The sequence below is a fragment of the Diadema setosum genome, chromosome 1 (assembly GCF_964275005.1).
Source record: "Diadema setosum chromosome 1, eeDiaSeto1, whole genome shotgun sequence".
Classification (NCBI taxonomy): domain Eukaryota; kingdom Metazoa; phylum Echinodermata; class Echinoidea; order Diadematoida; family Diadematidae; genus Diadema; species Diadema setosum.
The window spans coordinates 11,867,069-11,891,543 of record NC_092685.1 but is presented as its reverse complement, the minus strand read 5'-3'; the positions used below and the strand labels follow the sequence as shown (position 1 = coordinate 11,891,543).

The 24,475-nt window shown below is 37.9% G+C and overlaps 1 protein-coding gene across 1 annotated transcript; it reads right to left on the bottom strand.

Annotated features, from left to right (window-relative positions):
* Positions 1–183: 183 nt before the first annotated feature.
* Positions 184–23,309, bottom strand: LOC140236911 (WD repeat-containing protein 64-like). The gene is made up of 25 exons (XM_072316850.1): positions 22,618–23,309; positions 21,693–21,823; positions 20,751–20,853; positions 20,292–20,398; positions 19,455–19,487; positions 17,480–17,590; positions 16,506–16,717; positions 15,912–16,052; positions 14,767–14,986; positions 13,561–13,687; positions 12,569–12,717; positions 10,354–10,477; positions 8,634–8,824; positions 7,947–8,159; positions 7,488–7,612; positions 7,004–7,132; positions 6,446–6,587; positions 5,535–5,861; positions 4,666–4,771; positions 4,124–4,185; positions 3,457–3,569; positions 2,839–3,051; positions 2,017–2,194; positions 1,016–1,150; positions 184–279 (listed from the first exon to the last, which is right to left on the bottom strand). The coding sequence occupies exons 1-25, from the start codon at positions 22,772–22,774 to the stop codon at positions 184–186; spliced, it is 3,645 nt and encodes a 1,214-aa protein (XP_072172951.1). The 5' UTR covers positions 22,775–23,309.
* Between the last annotated feature and the right edge of the window lie 1,166 nt (positions 23,310–24,475).

Genomic DNA, 24,475 nt, shown 5'->3' with positions numbered 1-24,475 from the left:
CAGCACTACATTTTGATGCACAAGTTCATTTTTAGGGGGCCAAATTAAACGATTCAACTTTCAGTAGCAGGATAAGATAAGCTGGCTGTTACTCCTCTTGCCAGACATGGAATCTCAATCATGGTGTAATACGTGCCCTAGACTTTCTGTTGGTGGGGAAGACACCGTAAAGAAAGTATCCCCTCACTTTGCAAGTTTGTCTGGCTGGTGGCGCCATGGGGAAGGTGCCGGAGACCGACTCATGGGTGAAACAGCGCCTCTCTTCTGTCCTTTGCCCTGCTGAGAGATCACAGTTGCACCACCAAAGATGATTACAAGATATATATAACCTTAATGATACATATGTTCAACATCTACCTCTGCTTTGTGGAAGATCTCATTATAAAAAAGAAAACAGTATACCTACTGCTAAATGCCTCATCCCAATCTACAGTACTGCTATGGCTTGGATATTCAAGTTGGGCAGCAGACTTTCTGATACATCTCTATGACTTTTGATGTTGTACTCTGCCCAGCTATAAAATAGCACATAAGCAGAGCTTGACATTTATTTCAGGGCACCAAATTTCAAATGTGAAGATTTTAGTGGCCTGAATGGGCCACCACTAACAAAAGTTAGTGTCGACCCCTGACATACCATTGTATCTTTCCAAGAACTATATTGTTTCTTGCTATATATCGGGACATAAAAGGTCAAGTCAATAAATTCTTTAAAAGCTTAATAGACACATAATATGTGTGCATCTATCAACAAGATTACCATGAATCAACTTACTGCAGTTTCTTTGGCCAATAAACAGCAATGAAACCTGTGTGCCACTTACAACCAATACAAACTTCATAATTATATTTTTGTTGCTGAATCAATAACTCATGTTGTGTTATACAAAAGAAAACAAAAACAAAGAAAACAAACATTTTCTTGGACATTATCACCATCTGTAAATACCAACAATAGATATCCTTATGAAGGTGCTGGTATATTAGCCTGACAGAGTGGTTACATTACTCTCACCTTTGTTGAGACTTCTTTGGTGGGTGATGGCACCCTATTGCTCTTTGGTGCCGGTCCAAACAGGTAGGAATTGTTGGCCATGGCTGAGTTGCTGTACTCCATGGGAGGGGTCTTTAGTCTTTCTGGAGTCTTCACCTACATAACAGGAGGGTACAAATATTCAGTTTGTTGTATGAAGAATGAAGTCTTGTATAATTTTAGTTGAGGAGGAAAAAACAAGAGACCCACAGGTCTCGCACTCACCTGAGTTTTGCAAGTTCACCTTCCACACATACTATTACCCAAGAAAAACAGGAAAACACTGGAGTTGTGGGGGAACTCCAAGAGAGTATGGTGACCATTGGTATATTCTATCACACAGTTTGTAAAAAATTTAACCATGTGTTTTCAAAAGAGGATCAAAATGTGAAAACTAGCCCAAGATTTGATCTCGAGGGGGCCATGAATGCCTGAATTTGCCATAAACATATCTGAAAGTACTTTCACTCATGTGAATTGTAATTACTTGTGGTTCTAGAGAAGATCTTACAAGATGTCTTAATTTGGGAACTTTGAGTCTTTGGCTGAAGTGAGCTAAGAACCAGAGTTTGTAAATATTCATAATGATTTTTTTTCCTTTCATTTCTCTATTTGTTCAGTTTATGTGCTAAAATGTATGTAACATGTGAAATGTACAATCAGTAATATGTATTTTTCTGCTTTGATTTAAAAGTATTCATGCCAGATCATCAAGCTGGGAATGTCCAGCAGGGTACTATGGAATTATTAGCCTGGCATTTCTGATGCTTCGTAAAAGAAGAGGCACTTACAAATTTATGGATAGCAGAAGAAAAATATAGAGAATTTTTATTTTTTTATTTTTAAAGGAATAGAATGAAAGAGCAGTTTTTAGTTTATCTCACAAAATACTAACAATCAATGACAATAATCATAATACAAAGGTCCAGCAATAAAAGCAGAGAAAAGTGTTTTCTGGGAATTGATGAGTACATAAAACTGACCCTGTAGACTGGTAGAGCTCTGAAGACAGCCCCTAGGCTCATCTCCCCAGTCTTGAAGCTTGTCAGATGGTCGTTGTAGAAGTGAGGCTTCTGCAGCGCCTCGAAAAACTTCTTTTCCTCCGGTTCCATCTTCTTGGTACGAGTCTCCCGGTAGGCTGATCGGCGGAACGGTTTCCACCTATCAATTGGGAAAAGAAGTTTCAAAAGTTGTAGGAAAATATTTAATGGTTGGCCGATTATGATCTTACCAAATTGATGTGTCATGATATTTTCTGCATATTGACATAATCTTCTGCTGCTATAATTTTAGCAGCATGGACACTTTACTTCTATTAGTATGGACAACAATAAACAGACCAAGGAATCACACTAGTTATTCCATCACATAATCAACACACTAAAAATGGCATTGATAAATCTCAGAAATTTGCACAATTTAAGTACTGGCACACCTGCAAACAAAGAAGTAAAAAAGTAAGAGAAAGAAAGGAAACTGGTACAAAAAAAAAAGGTGCATTAATCAATTTGCATTGAACGAGTTTTCTCTACAGAAGTAGCTGAACAGCATCAAAAGTCTATTCAAGAGAAAATAATCCTGTCCCCTAGAAGAAAACACATAATCATTTACTTTTGCTTGTTCCATGTTCATATTTCATATTCATACATCTGTTAAAAAATAAGTGTACATGGGGCACTGCACAGAAGGCTGATCAATGTGTGACCATAATTATGTATCTGGAAGATGGGAAGGGGGAGACTTGAAAGATGAACATGTTTTGTGTTGGTGCATTGATACAAGAATGACAGAAAAGCTCTCCTCACTTGTCATTGTCAAAGATGAGTGGATACTCGTAGCTCTGCGTGTTCTGCTTCTTCTTCTCGCTCTCTCTTCTCGGCGGCAGCAGAGGGCGCTCCGCAATGTCGTATGGAAGGACGGGCTCGCTGGAGCTCTCTGCACTGGGGTAGTTCCATGGTCTGTGCTGGCCAAAGAAGCCCATGAAATGACTCCTCTGAGGTGCATCGGCATACCATACCCTGAGAAAGCAATTAAAATCACCAGAAAAATATATCAAATAAGAAGACATGCTTGTATGTCTCCCATAAGACTTCAGACTATTCCAAACAGCAATGAAATGTCTTGTGCAGTTTGCTATGCATCGTGATTGCAGATACCATAAATTGTGGCTGCTTATTATCAACAGAACATCCAGAGTATTCTCTTTAGATTTCAGTGTTCTTGTCATATAATTTTTGGTAACACGGATTTCTCTTCAGTCTAATCTAATCTCATCTAATCCTATTCACAACCAATTGCAGGCAATATCTTGGCAATATCAAGGCACACAAGTCACAACTTCCTTTTTGCTTTGAGCCGTCCCTATATCATGGCTGTGAAGAACAAAAGAATCCAATTAGCCATAGATCAAAGAAGAGACCCACCTGACCGATCCATCAGTGGAGCCTGATATGATGATCTTCATCCTGTCGATGTAGATCAAGCTCACAATCTTACTAAGGTGTCCTCTCCAGCTGATCAGTTGCTGTACTGCCCCCTACAGGTGAAATCATGAGAGAGAGAAAGAGAGACTTCTAGCATGTGTTGTATCATTACCTAACATATAACTACGATAGTTACCGTCTTCGAAAGACACAACTCACCGTACAGGTGTAAACTGGATTAGGTTCATATACCTCATGTCAGCTAAAGAGTATGCAGGAAATCACTAACCTAAGAATTCTACAACTGCCACCACCTCCCCCCCCCCCCCCCAACAAAATATGTATAGACATGAAAAACAGACATATAATTGATGAATTAGGAGACAAGGAAGAGATATTCACAAAACATAATATAAATCATGAAAATACAGTCAGGTACCTAAAGTAGTATCAAATGGAAAAGAATAGTGAAAAAAAAATGAGAATAGCAGTAAGGATACTGACAACATAGGTTTTAAAACTTTATCCTGCCAAATATTGATACCCTTGGCTGTCATTGCAATCACAAAAGACCAGCCATTTTCACACAAGTATTTACAGTTTCTCTATTGTGGACAGGCAGGAAAGAATCACACTGAAGCTTGGTATGTGAAGTTTTAAATCTCACCTGCTCTGCATTCAAGGGGTCCTCAAGAAGCACTGCAATATTCCACATGGTTATATAACCCTCTGAGAAAAATGACACAACAACAACGGAATTTATTACACAGACAGCAACTAGATTACATGGCAAATTTAACTATTTGCATTGTCAAGTCTATTAAATGCACCAACAACAAAAAAAGAAGAAATGCATGAATTTTATGAAAATTGGTAATCAGCAAAGGTAAAATAATGATAGCCAAGAACAAGGAAAGCAGTCTGTAATGAAGATTGAAAGACAACATATCATCTCATTGGTGAAGTCTTGACGGCAGTGTAGATGCAGGACCCCTGATTCTTTACCATATATTCTATCCCATGCCCCTTTAATTTCCAACAGTTATGATTCTAAACATTACAGCATTGAAATGTCTCCATCTCCAGTTAGTAATTGGTATCATCGCTTGGATTTTTTGTAATGTGAAAAAAAGACAAGCAAATAGACATATTTTGTGACGGAAAAGAGATATGCTGTCAAACGAAAAGAGGAGATTATTCATGACTCACTCATGTCTCCTGTGATAAGAAGGTTGCAGTCCTCGTCTGAACACACTGATGTGACAGGTGAGCCTTGTCTCTTGGTCACAGCACTCAGTATTCGTACCACCTCTCCCTGAATGACAGGAAGGCACAGAGACATGAAAAACATAGAAACAATTGCATTTTTTGTACATGACATTATTTTACAGAAATGTTTTAGAGCTTGTCTTAATTGACATCTCAATCTTGAATCTAAGATCTTACATGAATATGGGTCAACAGAATGGTATGCTGCACAGCACACTTCAGTTTCATGCTTGTTAAGTCATTTTCCTCCTCAAAAGTAAACTTTAAAAATCTCACTTTGAGATCTGCTACAAAAAGGTTCTGCCTACATGGACTTTTAGGTAACAGGAGCTTTCATGTCAGCGGTCAAGAATCGGATAGAGGAGCTTGATTTGGTGCCAGTGACCATTACAGCAGCTGTGAGTGGATACTCCACAGGCAAAAGGTGGATGCTGGTTTCAATGACATTTGCTCCTGCAACAATTGCTCCCATGAAATATCTGCATGCTAAGCTAAACATAAACTCTACCCACAAACATAACCCTAATCCTCACATCAAACTGAACCTAAAACCCTATCACAATCCAGCCCTACCCCTACGTCCTTGGAGAAAATAAGACTGGAGCAATTGTTACAAGAACAAATGTTGTGTCACCAGATGCAGTTCAGAGATTGCCTTGCCCACGAAGAGTCATTCACCTCTTTGATCAAGAGTATAGGGAAGGAGTCGACATCTACGTCTGTTGGCACTAAACAGCAAAGACAGGATTCCACTCTTGTCAAAGGAACAACAGAATGATGTAAATTGGTGACTGGCAACTGCTACTCACCTCCATGGTCCAGAATCGGATGAAAGAGTCGGCGTGGACAGACACCAGGACAGGTTCATACTCTGTCACCAGCATCTTGGCGTTGGGGTCCACCGTCCCTGGTTTCGTGCCGGCTGTTCTCTGTGGGCTCCGTCCCCCTTCTTCTTCTCCTTCCCCGTCTCCCTTCTCCTCATCTCCCCCCATCCCTCCCTCCTCTTCTGCCTCCTTCCTCTCACGGTCCTGAGGTGCTGCTGCATCCTCGTCCCCAACCACATCATCATCCCTGGGGTGTGGCGTCTTCCCCTCTTCATCCTCCAACCTCTTCTCCACCTCCATCTCCTCCTCCTCCTGCAACAAAAGCAGTGATCTGCCATTAATGACAGACATCTACCATACAAGCTCCCTAGTAGATCATCTTGAAAACACAGTTGTAAAACAGAGGAATGCTTGCTTTGATTCATATTCCATAAAAAGAGCAAATACTAAACAAAATAATGCTAGAATATCAACAAACACAGAAGATCTACCAGACTTCAACAGTACTGATGAAGATCTATGTTGTTCCAAGGGATCATGCAAGAAGGGTTATACACAGGAGCATAGGGAGCATGGTATCTTTTCTGCATGAGAAAACAGTTTTACAGCCATATGGAGGAACCATGTTGGTGCTTTGTACAACTTTGTGTGTCGACAATGAAGAACTTGTGCTACAGCCATATGCACCTAAAGCATGAACTTGGTTAAGTTCATAATCTTAACCTAATATGGCTCTTACTTCACAGATTACTGCATCATGACTCCTTGAAAATACCTGTCAAACTGACCACAGTTTAATTTGCATCTGGGCTCAATTAACATAAATGAAACTTAAAAAATGCAGTATGACTGGCACCCTAGGAGTTGGGTATAACTATTCTTGAAGCAGCACTCACCACATCTTTCATGCGCTGCTCCCTCCTGGAAGCTGGTGGAAGATCTTCCAAATCTTCATCATCCTCTCGCAACTCACTCAAACCTCTATCTCCGCCATCGGGAGGAGATGAGCTTGTACCAGGACGTCGACCAGTCAGAGTTCTGGGCACAGGAAAATGGGAGAGTCCCAAAAATTTCTTCATAAGATTCTCAACTACTTCTTTAACACAGGAGTGACTAGAGAATCGTCTTATTTAAAAAAGAACAAAAAACAAACAAACAACAGGCAGTCGTAGATGTTGAAGATTAAATCATTATTCTGCAGCAGATCTTCCTGAATAACTTCAGGGCTCATTTGTTTTATAAACCATACATATATAGGGAAACTGTTAACAGGAATGTAAGAGTCATCAGTAACCCACTGAAGATTAGTCCCAAGCATTCTTGGGCAGACATGCATCTATGGGAAATGACTATTGTAGCAAAATCAGTTTGTCTTCAATGGGTTAAGAATGGGAGGAGCAAAGTATGAGATATAAAATTCAGTTTTTCATTGCCATGGCAACCATGACACTCACTTGATGTAGGCTGGATCAAGTCTTCTGGTCCTGTGGATGAGGAACTTCATCATGTAGATCTTGTGAGGGTTTGGGGTCTTCAGTCTGGTCTCTTCATCATTGGTGGGTGGCATCAGAGGCATTTCAAATCTGCAGAGGTCAAAGGTTAAGTACTGCTAATTCAGAAACATCTACATATTTATGAGGTGTTTATCCATTCATGGACAATTCAGATATAAAGTGATCATTTCTAATATATTGCAATCAACAGAAGATTCTGACCCTCTGTGACCTTTCAATTTTACATCCACAAAAAAGATGATTCTGAAAGCCTTTCTGTTCTCTGAGAAAATGTTGTAGTATTTTCACTTTGAGATGTGAAACTTTTTTTTTTTTCGAAATTTAACCCAAGCATCAACATTACTATCTACTGGAAAAAATAAGAGATGAACATGCATTTTTGTTTTTCTTTTTCTTTTTGTTTTTGTCTGTTTCTGTAACATACATGTTCTCAATGGTTCCCTTGGTGACATCCCAGAGGATGATGTTGCCATTGGTGCAGCCAGTTGCTAACAGGTCCGGCTCTAGAAACGTCATGCAAGTCATCTCATAGTGCTGCAGAATGTCCACCTGCCGAGAACCACGGAAAGAAATGATACAAATGCTCTGCCATAAGTTGTTAATTTAAGACATGATTCATAGTGTAATATCATGACTATCATAATACTGAGATTGAATAGTAAATCAAAGTCACTTTCCAAAGAAGATTACACCTTCCAAAATTATGTTACAAAAGATGCCAGTTTTCAGGAAATATTGCCCAAGAGTAATACTCCTTATTGGGCTTCTACATGAAAAATGATATTATGAAACCATTAAGGAGGTTCTTGGGACGAATTTCATCTGTGATACAGATGCTTAGGTTTGGCTACTTCAAGCACTGTCAAATATCATATTACGGTACCTCTTTTCCTGCCTGTGTAACCTGATTCAAGCTCTTCCCAATCCCAGGGAGGGGGACAGCCTTATTGAAGGGACTGATGCTGCCACCCCTGGCGCTGCTACTACCGGTGCTGGCGGTGGGACTGTTGGTGCGCTGGTACAAGAGGCTCTGGGGTATCTCGGTGTAGCCAGAGAACTCGGCAAACAGGATCAGGTCCCCGTGATCAGCTGGGTCCTGTGGAATAGGAAAGCAAATTGATGAAGTTTGTTGCCAACAGTGCACAATGTTCCAGAAGATTTAAAAGGCTCTTGGTACATCATTGTGCATAAATTTTAGAGAGTTTATTTCTCACATCTATTAAAGTCATGTTCATATGTTGATTTTAGTCATTGCACGTTTCTGAGTAACTGCACTGACAACTTTGACGGACCTGGAGTACCACTCCAAACTGGTCCTTATTGTTTCAGTGTGAAATAAAGATTAGTCTTCTTCTCATGACAGTAAATTTTCAATTTCATGATCTCAGTTTTCAAAGAGTGACAAAGAAAAATGCATCATTCACAGCCTGTAATTGATGATGACAATAATAATGGGAGACAGTGACACTAAATCAATCTCTGAGTTCATGGTATTCCATTTCAGAAAAAGCAGCAAATAACAGCAGAAGTCTCGAAATCGTAAAGGCGTAGTTTCCTCGTCCATGCCTACCTCTAGGAGTTTGAGTTTGTTGTTCCACCCGAGTGCAGCAATACACCTATGCAGCTTGGGGTCATCAAACTTCTCCACATTGCAGTAGAGCAGGGCAGTGATGGAGATGTCCTCCTCCCGCTCACTGTCCCCCCAGTGGAGCCAGGATCGAATCTCCTGGCCACTGCCGAAGTCCCACACCTTGATGGACCCTATAAATGGTTGGACACAATGACATAAAAGATGCTCGAGTGCAGAAAAACACTTCCTTTGCCTATTGGCAGACCAGTTCTAGTCTCTAAGCCAGTTGTCAATGAAAAGGGATTAGGTAATCTTCTTAATCCCTATCATGTCACCATGGCCTTCCTGTTGCGCTGAAGCACATTGCTACACCATACATGTACACATGAGTGGGCTTGCCACTCTACAACTAAAAAAAAAAAGCTTGGATGGATTACTGAATGCTATGAAATCAACTTTAACCCTAAAAAGACTGGGGGGGGGGGCCTAAAAGGCCCCCCCCCTCGACATTTCGCGCGATTACTCTGCAACACGCAATGCTCTCGCCGCGATGCTCTATGACTTTTTTCTTTCGAGTTTCCCGCACATTTTGACACCAAATTTGTAACGCCCGGGGGTACGGTTCTGAAGTTACATAATTTTCTGTACATGCACGTGAGGCCGAAAATGGCTCAAAAATGTGATTTTGTGTACAAAGTCAATGCAAATTGAGTTTTTTCACATGGTTCATATAAATATGCTTATTTTTACTCTCAATGGCTAAAAGTAATTTGTTTTAGGAGTATTATGCTTCAAAAAGTGTCTGCCAGTAATTTTGTTAAAAAACAACAGAAAACAAAAGGTCGAAAAAACAAAGAAATACATAAGAAATTCATAAAACAATAAAATAAATAAGAAATTAATTTTGATACCGAATTTTTTTCAAGTACATTTGCTAAGAATGCCACAAAGAATAATTAGACCAAAAATGAGCAATTTTGGAGCTTTATTTAGATCAAAGAGTCTGATTTCTCGCATAAATTAGCATAATTAATCAAAATAAAATAAAAGAAGACTATTTTGGAAAATTTGAATATACGATCTTGTAGATTACATCGCACACTACCATTGTGCAAATTTCCGCGGCGATCGCGCGATCCACGGCCGAGATCTTCCCCCCCCAGTCTTTCGAGCTACCAAAATAGCCCAGTCTTTTTAGGGTTAATACTAATGCATCAGCTCTGAGTCCTTTAAGTGTATATTTCACCACAAAGAAGAAGCATAACAAGTATTAACATTATGGAACTTCCAAATGGGTGAACACATAATCTTGGCAGCCAAATGTATGTACTGTTAATGCATGAACAATGGTTAGCCTGACTGAAGCCAGATGACATGAAAAAATGGAAAGGACAATGAAAGACAGAAAAGAATAAATACAGACAAACAGACATATACACACAAAAAAAAAAACATGGGCGACAGGCAGAAAATGGATGAAAGAAATATAAATGAAAGATAGAATAAAGATCAACTAAAAAATAAAGAAAAAAGTAAGAATTGCAAACAGACCAGTGAGAAAGACCCAAATATATCACAAAGACAGACAATGAACTGTGATTAAATGAATCATACATCTGTGCAGAGTCAGGGTAAATGTGCCATTAACTAACATCATTCCACATATCATAGAAAAAACAAGACAGATTCTAAAAATGTTCCTCCTCTTTAATCTCCTTACCATCAACTGCACCGGATGCCAGTCTGTAGCCAGTTGAGTCAATAGCAAGTGCTGTAACCTCTGTGTTAGGTCCGTGGGATCCAGTCACATGGTAGACTGCCTTGCCAGACTCCAGTTCCCAAACCTGGTTTATCATCACAGAAAAAAATAAATAAAATCATGTAAAATACCTCAGTAATTCACATCTAACTTTGGAGGCTTGGCTAGAAAAGTCTATGTGTGATGACAGTCAGTTAAAAAAAAAATTATATATATATATCTATATATATATATATATATATATATATATACACATTTTTTTTTTTACTTTACAAACTTGCTTAAATGCATTATTACAGAAAAATTTTAATAAACATGTTAATATCAGTTTTCATGGTGAAAAATCCATGACAACATCACATAATACCTGGTAGTCAACACACAACTAATAACAGAGTAGTCACATGGTGTAGGCCTACTGACAAACAGCCAATTTTCATGTACATTCACAAATATGTCATCAATGAAGCAAGAAAAGAGTACTTTACAAACATTAAAAACTAGGTACCAAAGCATCTTCCACTGTTTACAAATTATTCATATTTGAAAATACAGAGGAACCTTGGCAACAGGCAATGTTTCACATATTCAAAACTAGGATAAAGGTGTTACAACATTGGGGATCAACAGCATACAGTACACATTTTATTTGAACAGAACTTCTGACACAGCCATATATCCTCATACACCTGACCCTTTTATATTGAATGGGTTTAAGCCTCTTAAATATGGGGGTGTTATGTAATAATGTCTCATGAGGGATATATTAGTTAACACTTCTTTTGATACTTTTCTTTGTGTGTAATACATTCCTTATTCACAGATCCTAAGTGGGAGATTAGAGTACACACAATCTAAGGTTTCTTAACACAAAGGGAGACTGATCCCCATTCATGAAAGTCCAAACTGGACTATATGAATAGTGATAGAGCTCAGGATACTATACGGCTCAAAGCTCAATATCCCTCCTCAAAACTTGCCTGTGAGAAATCTTTATCTGTATTGCATGCCCAAAGTATTGAAAGCCCAAATTGGCTTCATGAATAAAACTGGGGCTCAGAACAGATTTATACTTTTCAAAGCTTGAAATCCCATCTTATTTACTAGGACAAAATATAACAACAACAAAACAAAAAGCCAACCTGTGAAAATCCGTATTTGTTATTACATGTTCCTCTTAAAGCTTTGGTTGCTATGATACCACTATGTGACATAGAGGAAATAAATCCACTGTAAGACACTATTGTTTGGCTTGACAGCAGACTTTAGTATACACCATGAGACTGAACATCTCGTAACAAAGTGGGAAGCAGCATTGGTTCAGGCAAGTACAGTTGCCCCTGCTAAATCACGAAGGAGTCAGAGTTGGGGGAAAAGATTTTCTCCTGTCTAAGATAGAATGAAGAGCTCTTGCCTAAGCAGTGGCTGGTATTGACGAGCTGTGCACATCACCCTGCATGAAACACAGTGCAGATAGAGCATGTGGGCATTACACTATTTAAAACCACTCATAACTGATAGCCACAGCAACAAGGCTGCATGCACTGTCTCAAACACAACCAGTGACAAACAGCAATCAAATATGACACAAATGTTAGCTCTTTTGTGCAGCAAAATAATCCTTTTCAGAGTTCATAATACATAACCCTAAAATTGCATATAATCCTGCCAATTCCCCCAAATAGGCAGTGCTGTGAACTAGAACATGTTTTTTTTATGTTTTTTGTTTTAGTTTCACCATTCAAGTAAAAAAAAACATGTACACTATGGAACTGGAAAAAAAACAAACACTGTATTTATATCCCAGAGAAATATATGTGGATTTGGCTAAAAAAATCACAATAACGGTAAGAAAATGAAATCCCTGGGATTATTTCTCCAGATTTCATTATCAACCTTAAGACATTAATGAGCTACAATGGAAGGGTTTCAGACTAAATCCACTTATAGCTCGAATATCATGATAATTAGTTATATTTGCATCTATCATGCATTATGGGCACCTTTGAATGATTCTACAGATAAATGGCACTATATAAATGCTGTTTCATCATTATCATCATCATCACTATGCACAGATTAAACTAAACAAGAGAGCAACATGTATGAGGTGCATGTTGCACCACATTGATTGTGACTACCCCATGCCATGATCTGTTCAAGAAGTGTGACTTACTTTAATGACAGACTCTGTGCAGACAGAGACCACCTGGTTGAGTTCATCGTTGCAGAGGACGTGGCTGATAGGTCGGTCGTGGGTGTGAGGGACCTGCATGGTGTCCTGAACTGTTCTTGTCAGAGGCCAGGCATCCAAAACACTGGAACCTGCACACGAGATGTGAGAAGACCGGTGAAACTGGGCACACGGAAAGTACAGGTGACTTTATCACACAGTGACAAAGCACACTGGACAAGCGATGGCGTGGAGTAGACAATATGGGAACATGACAATGCAAATATAAAAAATTTAGAAATGTAAACAATGTTAGAAGAGACAAATGCACATGTAGTTAGGTTGCAATTAACACTGTAATTAACAGGATACATCCCCCAAAAAGATGCAAGTGAATCACATTCTTTATAGTTCTATGATGAACATTGTAAGCCCATTAAGCTAATCAATACATGCTGACTGCCTTCACTTAAACTCCCTATGTGCCTGTACATATGCACTAAGCCATCTCTTGCAGAGATACCAGTATTTCACAGGCATTTTGCTAATTCCTCTCAAATTTGACTGCGTGTGAAATTCAGACAAAAGCCATTCAGATGTGGTAATGTGACAGTTCTACAGTAGTGATGCAATATAGATTAGTAGTAACTCTGGCAGGCAGTTAGAGGACAAATGAGAGCACATATCATCGCTGGGGCGACAAGACCTCGTATCTCAAAAATGTCAAATGTTCAGGAGAGCCAAAAAACATGGCGGCCAAAGCACTATACTGAATGGGATAGCCGTTCCTTTGACATGCCGTGGTGGCTTCATTTTTGGGGTAAGACAGCTGGGATTTGGACAGGACATCACTTAACCGATTATTTGACCACTAATGCAAAGAAGTCATTTTCACCAAAATTTGAGATACAAGGTCTTGTCACCCCAGCGACGATATGCAGATATATCGAGTATGAAACAATTACTGGACAGCAGCAACAGAGAAAACTTTTTACCTGTGACGAGCCTCTCATGTTTCTCATCAAACACCATACAGTGAATCCTCTTTTCTCCTGGTCTGTCTTCATTGTCTGTGAAAACCTGGAGACTTGTCAGTGTGTGGATGTCCCATATCCTAAATACCTGGGTCAGAAAGGAGACATTTTTTATTTTTTGCCATTACTAACAAACTTGTAAAGATATACATAAGTCATATATATGTATATGATATGTATACATTACCACTATACACACACATGGCCATTTCAAACTTGTAAAGATATACATAAGTCATATATATGTATATGATATGTATACGTTACCACTTTACACACATGGCCATTTCTTCAGGTTCTAAAATGCATCTAGCCCTAAATGTGCTCTGGAACTAAGCTGTAACTTGTCATGATTTAAAAAAAAACAAAAAACATCTGCATTCAGTTATTAATTTAACACTGTAAGTTAGCCAGCCCAATGGGGTGTAACAATGAGCCTCAGTCCAATAGACACACCATGGTGACACAATGGGGATCAATGGGACTAGGCAATCTCTATTAATTGGGGATTAATTAAAGACATCTGTTCCAGCTGGTAAAGAAAGCACCCCAGTGGACATGCCAGTTGGTGAACACTGCACAGTGAGGGTTGTGTTACTTTATCCATTCTACATACGGTGCACCACAAAAAAGAAATGAAATACATATATTGGACCTTTGTGCATCTACATCAGGCATGCTACTAAAATGAGGAGATTCACCATCTTTTCCAACAGTATCTTTTTAAAGGGATGGCATTGTATTTGTGGAGATGAGGATTGGGTTGCTAACTTTTTGCAAGATACTAAGAAACCATTTATGAAGTAGTACAGAGCATACCGTTCTGAGAGGAATTCAAAGTTTGTGAGATGGAAATCGATTTTTGGAATGGCGGAGACATCCAAAAACAAAGTAAACAAAGTGATCCTAATAAAAGGTGGGTCCCACCTTTTATAAGGATTGCTCTGTTTTGGATATCTCAGCCATTTTAAAACCAATTTTCATCAAATAAAAGTTGAATCCCTCTTGGAATTACATGCTCTATCCTATTTCATTAGAGGTTTCCCATTATCTCACCAAAAACTGTTAGAAACCCGAACTTAGGTCGCAACCAAAACTGTTAAGATCCCTTTAAGTGACATACTTTTTAAGTGACAAAATCCACAAGGTTCATTATGAAAGCCTCACCCTGGCTGTAGAAAGGCTGATGACATGTTGGTCCTTTTCGTTCACCGCCACATCTATGATGGTGAAGAGGTGGCCTATCATCTTGCCCGTCGGTCTCGAGAAGATGTGCGGATGCCAGATTCGAACCAGTTTGTCGTTGCCGCCGGTCGCGATGACATTGGCCCGCGAGCAAAAGGCAAATGAGTTGACGCCTTTGGGAATACTTATGGACTTGCAAGGCCTGGTGGTTTGGTGGATGTGAGAGACAAGTGAATGAAGAGAACAATAAGCATTCCAAGGTTTTTAAAAAAAATGTAGAAACTCCCCCATGAGCAGCAAATGACTTAGTATCCTGAAAGTCATACAGTATATCTCCAGTACTTCAAATTGTACATGAACTGCAAACAATCGCAATGTACTGGCTTAATTCAGCCACAGGAATACTTTAGAAAAAATAAGCTTTATCATCACGACATTCACTCTCCCAGCAATAGGCTGCTTCACTTGTTTTGATACACTTGCATCCACAAGTTTATGAATGGCATGTCAAGTTTCCTCATGAGTGTCCCACTTGTGAATAAGATCAAGCTACAGACAAACAAGGCTCATATTTTTATTCATCTCCCAATGAAAGAGATATAGGAAATATCAACTAAACTGGATTACTAGCTCAGAACATAAAGACTACTGTCAATCAGTATTATTATTATTATCATTATTATTATCATATTTTATGATTATCATTATTATCATCATCACTATTATTATTATTATTATCATTATTATTATTATTATTATCATCATCATTATTATTATCATTATTATCATTACTATTATTATCATTATCATTATCATTATTATTAGTATTATTATCATCACCATTATTATCATCATCATTATTGTTATTATCAATATCATTATTATCATTTTTTATGATTATCATTATCATCACAATCATCACCATTACCATCACCATCATTATCATCACCATCATTATTATTATCATTATTATTGTTCTTATTATCATTATTATTATTATTGTTATTGTTATTATTATTATTAGTAGTAGTAGTAGTAGTAGTAGTAGTAGTAGTAGTAGTAGTAGTAGTAGTAGTAGTAGTAGTAGTATCATTATCATTATTACTATTATTATATTCGTAACTTACTGGTTGTCTACAATCCTGTCAACAGACTCCAGGACAAATGATGTTGTACTGCTCGGTGAACAGGAAGCAAAACATCTCAACTCTGGGAAGTACTTGATCTTCAGCACCCAGTTGTCATGGAACTTCCTCTTCACAATTGGGCTGAATTAAACAGGAAAGGGAATGACACAATATGAATCATGTTGATTACATCAATGGCTGTGTGCTTCACACAAAGGCTGTTGGTAAGACAACAACAACAACAACATTAATACAGAGTTTGATTGGTGCCTCTGTTTACGCAAAAAACAGGATATATCAAGCACCTGAAATGAATGCATGACAATCTATGGTACGCAGATTCCCTGAATTTCCTCAAGAAGTGCTACATAATATGTAGCGATTAATATATTACATTGATGCATAATAATATCAAACTGAGTGAATAAGATATTGTAGAACTGAGTGAATAATATACTGTAGTATATTATACTGATGTCAGATAGCCCTTGTTTCCAAAATACAGGCTTCACTTACATCTCCTTGGTCTTACTCATATTTGTGGTGCAGGATTAATACCTACACTGTCATGGGCTCAAGAAACTGCCTACTTACTAGGTGAGAGTGGCTGGTTCGATGATGAGGTTCTGGTTGCGTTTGTCCACCTTGGCATGCTTGGTGTTGAGGTCCTTGGCGGCGATGGTGAGGAGGCTGATGCAGCCCTGGTCATCACCAAACAGCAGACAGTCCTCGTGGAGATTTTTGGTGTGTGGAACGTAGGCAAGACACTGGACGGAGTTGTCGGTGGGTTTGATGCAAAATATGCTCTACACAGCACAGGAGAGACGACACGTTCTTCAACGTCATCTTTTATGGTGCAAGTATGATTCAGTTATTGATCATTCCTATAAAACTGTGGCAATGCGCCTAATGTGTGAGTGAGGTACAATTCTGAATTTCATTAAAAAATGCTAGTATGATTTTAATGAAAATGTATGTTTGGCTCACATTTAAGAGAATGTATATTGTATTTAATGACAATACTTTCTGTAGGGCATTTCAAGGTATCAGCGGCCACTTCAAAATGTTGCCCATGCTTGGCCTGTTCACCTTTAGGACAACATAAATTTGTAATTTGTTAAGACTAGGAGGTGATATATGCCTGGCACAGCAACAGTCACTCTTTCATTAAAAAGCATTCTATTCCTGCATAGAAGAAAGCATGTTTCTTGAAATGAAGAGTATGAAATGTGGTATCAGTACCTGTAACTACTGCACTGACCACATCCAATGCAGGAGAATTTTGTCATCTAGAATACCTTTCCATCATTTTGACCTTGCATTTAGCAAGTTCGGCACATTGGAAAATGTTATACAGTGTCATTGTGTGTTATGCATCGCAAGAAAACAAGTCTGCAATATATTTCTGGCCACAAAGGCACTAAGGAGCTCTTGTCGAAACTGATCAAGAAGGCAAAAATGAAACACAACAACTGCACACACTAGATGAGTATCATCATATTCCCTTATATGGAATGCACAACCCATCTCTTTTTCTTCTCATCTAAAATTTATAACTCCCCCTTTACCTGGTTCTTCCCTTTGGCCCTGTGATCCCAAACGCAAATACTGCGCTCAGTGCAGCAGGCAACCCTTCTGAGACTTGGCAAATAGTCCACGCCGGTCACCCAGCATGTCTCCTGGTGGTGTACAGGTCATCAAAAAAGAAAATAAAAATAAAACAAAAACAAAGTCAAAGAGGAGGGGAAGTTTCAAATGATGAGAGACAAAGAGGTTTATTTCAAATATATGAAAATAAAGAAGGGAACATTATAAGACTTCATCTATAACATAAGCTTCAGGATTGAGAACGCATATCTCTGGAAAAAAAAAGAGAAAAGATATATGATAGTACAAATCCTTTCTCGTTGCCACCACTGAGAATATCTATGTTCTGCAAGCTGACCTTCAGGAAGCTATATGACTACATTACAAGCTAGTGGTATGACAATTGTTTCTGGTCTTCTCTGAAAGCAAAGCTCCATCTTACCTGTATCACTCATTTCATTCATCCTGTGTAAGTTTCAGGACTAGAAGTTGTTGTTTTTAATTTCCTTTTGAAAATATTAGTCATGTAAATGGTCATTATCAATGATGCTCTTGTAAAAAATATCTGTATCCTTCATGAAGCTACAAGACAATATTACCGGTGGTGAGGCAATAATTTATCATCAATTCTCTGAAGAAAGCCTAGGTATGAACTGCCCATCTCACTGCTATTGGGCTGGGTATTTATTGTAAAAAAAAAATGACTAGGAAATCTTTCTTTATGCAAATCAAACAGGACACAAATGTGATCCTTTTCTGAACTAAAAATGAAATTAACAATACACAAAAATATCAATATCTGGCTCACTATATTTGTGCTTAAACTTTAAGTTTATGCAAACAAAACTTATTATGATTTGTCTGTAACACACAAAAATGAGTTGTGCACATGTATTAATGCAAGCAAACTCTAACACTTAAGATACATACAGTGTACTTGTTAACAACAGGACAGGGAGGACCAAAAGTTAATTAATTTTGTCTGTATATCACAGCCTCATATTTTTCTACTTTGTTATTATGAAAAATTGCACCTGCATTGAGTGTTTTGAGACAGATTGTCAGTCATATAGGTTGAAAACAGTTGCCAGCTCAGCTATTTTTAAACCTCTGAACAATAGCATTGCTTTCACAAAGCATGTCCTACAACACTTGTTTCTAACTGCAGCCCAAAGAAGTCTCCTCTAAGCACTTGAGCAAACATGGTGAGCAGGGTAAAATGCACTTGCCGCAGAACCAATCAATAGTCCTTGTTTGAGAAGAGGAAGATGAGGTATACGACAAGATCATATCCAGGGGGTCTTCTTCTGGGAGCACAGGAGTCTCCAGAGAGTGTTTTTAAAATATCTGAATGGGTTTCGCAGTCATGTCGATTGTGGCTACTCTGGAAATGAGTCTTTTGTTTGCCATAGAGATCATGGAGCATAGTACTTTGAGACTGCCTGAAAATACTTAATTTCTTTCCATTTTCATAATCCTTTGACGAGTCCAGTGTTTGCCCAGTATCAATTTCAGTTACTTCTGATGACATATTTCACTGGGTTTGGATACAACTTGTGCTGTGTCAAATTAATATGCAAAGAAATTAAATGTCAGAAATATTTACATCAATTCACCTACCTAAGTCTGAAGCTATCTACCATTTACGATTATAGTACTGAAACAGATTTTTTCTTATTCTATTGTACATTTGTGGCAGTTTTGATAACAGGAGACACAATTCTTGCATCATTATATCATCGATCCCTATGATATAATACAGATGTGAAGTCAGAATTGAACCAATGACTTTATTAGATTTGATTTAGTGATATATGCACACTGTATAATAGAGCGTATGAAATATATCAATTGTTAACTTTTTTTTCATGAGATATTGGGATACAGAAATTATTCATCACATAAAGTGTAAATGCATATGATATTCAAACTTGAGATACAGTATAATATACTCACATTGACATCACAGCAGGCTTGTAATCTTAATGTCTGTAGTATGGGGAAACAAATTTGAATGAAGATGGAGAGTTGAAAGTGTATGCTTTGCTGAAGATCATAATCCATAAATTGATAGGAAAACAGGTGATGATTTACAAGTGAAAGTGAAAATTGTACCATTGCATATACATTGCCAAAAAGGCAGTTTTGAAATATGGATTTGAATGAAGAGATGACAAGAAAATTGTTCTAACCTTATCTTAGCTAGGGACTTTGAACAGTGTGTACATGCTATGTTTTTGTTGTTGTTGATGTTTTGGGGGTTTGCACCAATTACTAGTAGTACTCTCAGGATTCAAAGGTTAAAGCACAGCATTTCACAATCATCACAATTATGCATCCTTTTTGATATACTTCTGCATCAAATAATTCATAAACTGAGATACAAAAATTACAGAATTAATTTGTATATAATAAGTAGTATTATAGTTCAGCTCTAACTAAAGGAAAAGATCATATAAAACAGAAGAGTTAAAAAAAAGTTTCATAAGATTAAGAATAAAAGAATCTTAATCTTCATCTTTATGAAAATATCTCTCAATCACTAAAGATCATGCTACACTTTCGACACTTCTAACATACAATTTCATCTTTGGTTTCTCCAGCTGCTAGCCCAAACAAGGAAGGCAAAGTTCTAAACAAAATACACCCTGCTACCTAGGTTGTCTTATCGAAGTGGCAGATCATTAAATAGTGTGTGACCTCAACAGATATTCCTGTCACTCGACCAACGAATGCAGGTGTGTCCACCAGAAGTAAACATGCCAAATTTAAGCATCTAGATAGAATTCTTACCTTACAGTTCCAGACTGATATAACACCTTTCTGTGAGGCTGCTAGATACACATCAACCTGGGGGACATTGGTTGTTGCATGGATCACATCTCGTCGCTTTCGGTCTCCTGGTCATGGAAAGGAGAGAGAGAAAAATGGTTTAATACAGTGATGTAGCTCTGGAGCTTTTGAAAACAGAAAAATTATATAATGCTGATCTATCATAGTTTACAACAGCAGTTGCAGACTAATGTTAACATGAAGCAAGACCCTCTTCTTTTTGGTGCTCACTCAATGAAGATTATATCCTGTTTACATTTCTCCATTATGCAATTTTATTTCAACATTGACAAACACGTCATTTCGCATAATTATATTGACCTCATGTAATAACAAGCTGGAATCCAATTCCACAGATCTGATGTCTCGATTTTCACTCTTTACAGAAGACACAAACACACATGCACACACATTTAGTACCTGCGGCTTCTCCTATGCGCTGTTTCTTAGACACAGTAAAGACACTGATGTCTTCATGAGTTTGCTCTGTCTCTTCTGCCGTTGATTGGAAGTATCCAAAGAGCTGCCAGACAGAGCAAATTAGCACATTTTAGTCAGTCCTAATCAGTTATTTCAATAAGTTTACATATTGAGCTTGAAAACTATTTAAAAGAGGGGGGAAGTAAAAATGACATGGAGCACAAAGCCGTAAAAATAAACATATTGCTGAACATACTGGAGATCAAATCTTAGAACAAGGCATGAAATTTCTTATTGCAGGTGCACATATCTGGTAAGATATGACATTCATCATAAGATATCTATCATAATATTTTCCTATCCAAAGGAAACCCACTGTTGTAAAATTTGAATTAAAAAAGGTAATATTAACAATAATCAACAATTACAGAAAGCGACAGTCTAGTTACATGTAATTTGCCAAAAATAAGCAATATTTTCAATAATTTTCAATCACTCATAAATATTCTCAATCAGACTTTTCTTTAATCTTTGCAATACTGTGTGTTGCATATATTCTGCAGTAGTTGTTTTCTATGAATGCTAGTTTGCAAAATTTACTATGATAAAAATGCACTAAATATTGCTCGCTGAAACACTATCATTTCAAATATTGGAAATCACTAATTTTGCTTGCTGAAAAATAATGATGATTATTACCAATGCTGTCCCTGTGGTTCTCAATCACAGAGTCAACCACTTGACCCACTTCCAAATAGTCTATAAGTCTTGACTGCAAACTATAATGTTTAAGAAATACATTGTATGTATATATGCCATATACAAAGTTTTTTGCACAATCTTATCAACAGAAAATCATCCACTTACAGTGTAGAAATTAAATGACAGGTTTAATGATGTTCTCATCAACTTTTGTGCCCAACTTTTGGTATTAAAACTTACTTCACTCCAGTCAACCTTTGCATCTGGATTGGTGCTTATCTTCCTGAAGATGGATTTCAGGTCGGTGCTTCGGATGTCAGGTCCAAAGAGAGTCTGGATGGAGTCGCAGAAAGTGTCAAAGCGGAGGTTTTCTGTGTAACGCCAGACAAAACGAGAGACATGAGAGCAAATTAGAATTGCTCAACAATGTTGATGCTTTTAAATTATTTCAATGTAAAGAAAATTCCAAAACGCATAACACAGAACTCTACTTGAAAAAAGAAAAGAAAATAGGACAATTGACACAGCACATACCCCACCCATCTCTCCCCCACTCCCCCCCCCCCCAAAAAAAAGTGAATAACTGAATTGTTCGATGTTGCTGATGAGGTGTTCCATCAACACAACAGTGAAGAGTAGATTTGTGTGTGTGTGTGTGTGAAAATACTCATTTCCATTTGCACAATCATTCAGGTGAATCATGTCACACTTTAAAGACAGAATGCTGCTGATGCTACCAATATGTAACATATCTAGGTGCCATTTGGAATGTTTTTTTTTTTTTTTGCATTCTTGTGAATGCATATATTCCTACGGAATATGCTGAAGTCATGCAAAAGACAAAAAAACAATTATTAAAGTCTAATATTTCATTACTTTAATCATCTTACAGTGTTCAATATGTCCCTACCTACACATAATAATTACACTAACTGCATATCCAATAAAAATAATCATGTGACCTTAAAGGTAGATATCTCTTGTGGACTGGGTCTGAGTTACTGTTTATGTAGGAGCCCTTTGTTAAAATATGAACTTGCCGTGGTCATCTACACTGTATACTGGATGTACCATTTTATTAGAAGCGTTTACATTAAAAAAAAAAAAAACAGTTTGCCTATCTTGTTCAAAGTATTTGATATTGTTCGAATGATCATGAGCATACCATTTATGGCCTGTCGCCTCTCCTCCGCACTCGCCTCGCTGTCTTGCTGGGTAAGTCTTGCGATAAGCTCCTCAAACTGCTCCAACTTCTGCCTGAACGTATTCGTTGTGTAGGGTCTCGGCAGCCCACCAGCACCCTTTTCTGCAGGCTTTGACATCGTGCTTTATCTGTTTATCACAAGTATTTTACAACCGTACTTCTATGAAGTAAATCCATGGTGAAAATAATATCTTGTCGAAATTTCGGAACAACTACCTCAAAAGATCTCTCCGCACCTGTGCGCGTCAAACCTGTCGTCGCATCGGCAACAGGTGTTTTCCGGCTTCGATATCGAGACTGGTAGTGGTAGATTGTTGGGTTGGTCTGGATTTGCCGATGGTTATTGCACTTCCAAGCATCTAACAAACATACTAGCTCCTTTATTCCGCAGATCACATAGTTAATTTAGGCTCTTTTATGAGTTGCTGTAACCGATTTGACGAAGACGACAGTACCTCTCCGTTGGACTCCTCTTTCCGATTCCACGGCAGCGATCGGGGTGCAGGTAATATATCCGCCCGGCCCGCGCGTCACGCATGTACTACATAGCCAGCTACAGCGAGATGATAATGGGTGCAGTGGATGGCTGCATCTGCCCAATCTTGGCCCCGTCGGATCTTCGAGTAGGTCCGGTGTGGCACGTTGAAACTGCACGCACGTCCGACAATCGACGAACTATCGACCTCGTACGGCGTGCAGTCACTATGGCGATGGGTGTCAGTTTGAGGGTAGTCGAGCGAGGCAATCACAACAGAGCCGACTGCAAACAATACCTCATCTCCCACAACACGATGTCGGGGGCACACACAGGGCGCAAAAACACGAAATTTCACACAAGGATTACCGCTCGATGTCCTTCTATTTAGAAGTCAATCGATTTTCGCTATTAATGCCATTGGCGCAAGATTTAGGCAACACCTCCATTCTTGTAATGACAAGAAGACGGCCGTATTCCGCATCCGAGAAATCGAACAGAAGAATGAAATGTCTGAGCTTTTTATGCTTCATAAATCTAACAGTTGTCGAACAAGGGTGCATGTCGAGCAAACGGATTTAAGATAAAAGAAGTCATTAGTTATAATGACCCCGTAGGACTCAGTGCAGCATGAAATCCGACAAAAAAAAAAAAAAAATATATATATATATATATATATATAACGATATACATATAACAGCAATTAGTTTCTGCTCGGAGTCCAAGAAAGTATAGATTCACAACAGTAGTTCAATATGAAAACTCTGTGAGAGACGTAGTTTTCATATTGACCTACTGTTGTGATCGAATATATATATATATATATATATATATATATATATATATATATATATATATATATATATGCAAAAGGCAAGAAAAAAATCCTCCTTGGTGACCACAGAAATAAAAACATTAAAAGAATATTCTGATTAAAAAATATTAAAATACACTAGGATAATTGAGTGACACTGATTAAGTATATGGCTAAGTGCATCTATACTGAGTCTTAATAACTAGGAAGTAATTTGAGAGAAACACAGAAAATGAAATGATTAAATAAAACATTACGATGACTAGTAAACCTTGTATAAAAATTGGTGGTAAGCTACAAGAATTCAAATGCTACATGTTGTAAATAACTTCATAAAGTCTAACATATCTAGTATTTAATTTATGTATAAACACAATTTTCCATAACACATAATTGTGAAAGAATTATAGGTGTATTCTTATCATTGGACAGATAAGATTTAGATGAGAGAGTTTGACCAGATTTTCAGTCGTGAAAACTATCTTGCAACTTTGCATAAGAGCTGAACTGCATGCAGTTATGAAGCACTG

Excerpts from the sequence above, each read along its gene's own strand:
- LOC140236911 (XM_072316850.1), bottom strand. The coding sequence starts at position 22,774 with ATGTCAAAGCCTGCAGAAAAGGGTGCTGGTGGGCTGCCGAGACCCTAC. Across the intron at positions 4,186-4,665 it reads TCTTATCACAGGAGACATGA|AGGGTTATATAACCATGTGG; the intron begins GTGAGTCATGAA and ends CATTTTTCTCAG. Across the intron at positions 280-1,015 it reads CCAAAGAAGTCTCAACAAAG|CAGGGCAAAGGACAGAAGAG; the intron begins GTGAGAGTAATG and ends GTGATCTCTCAG.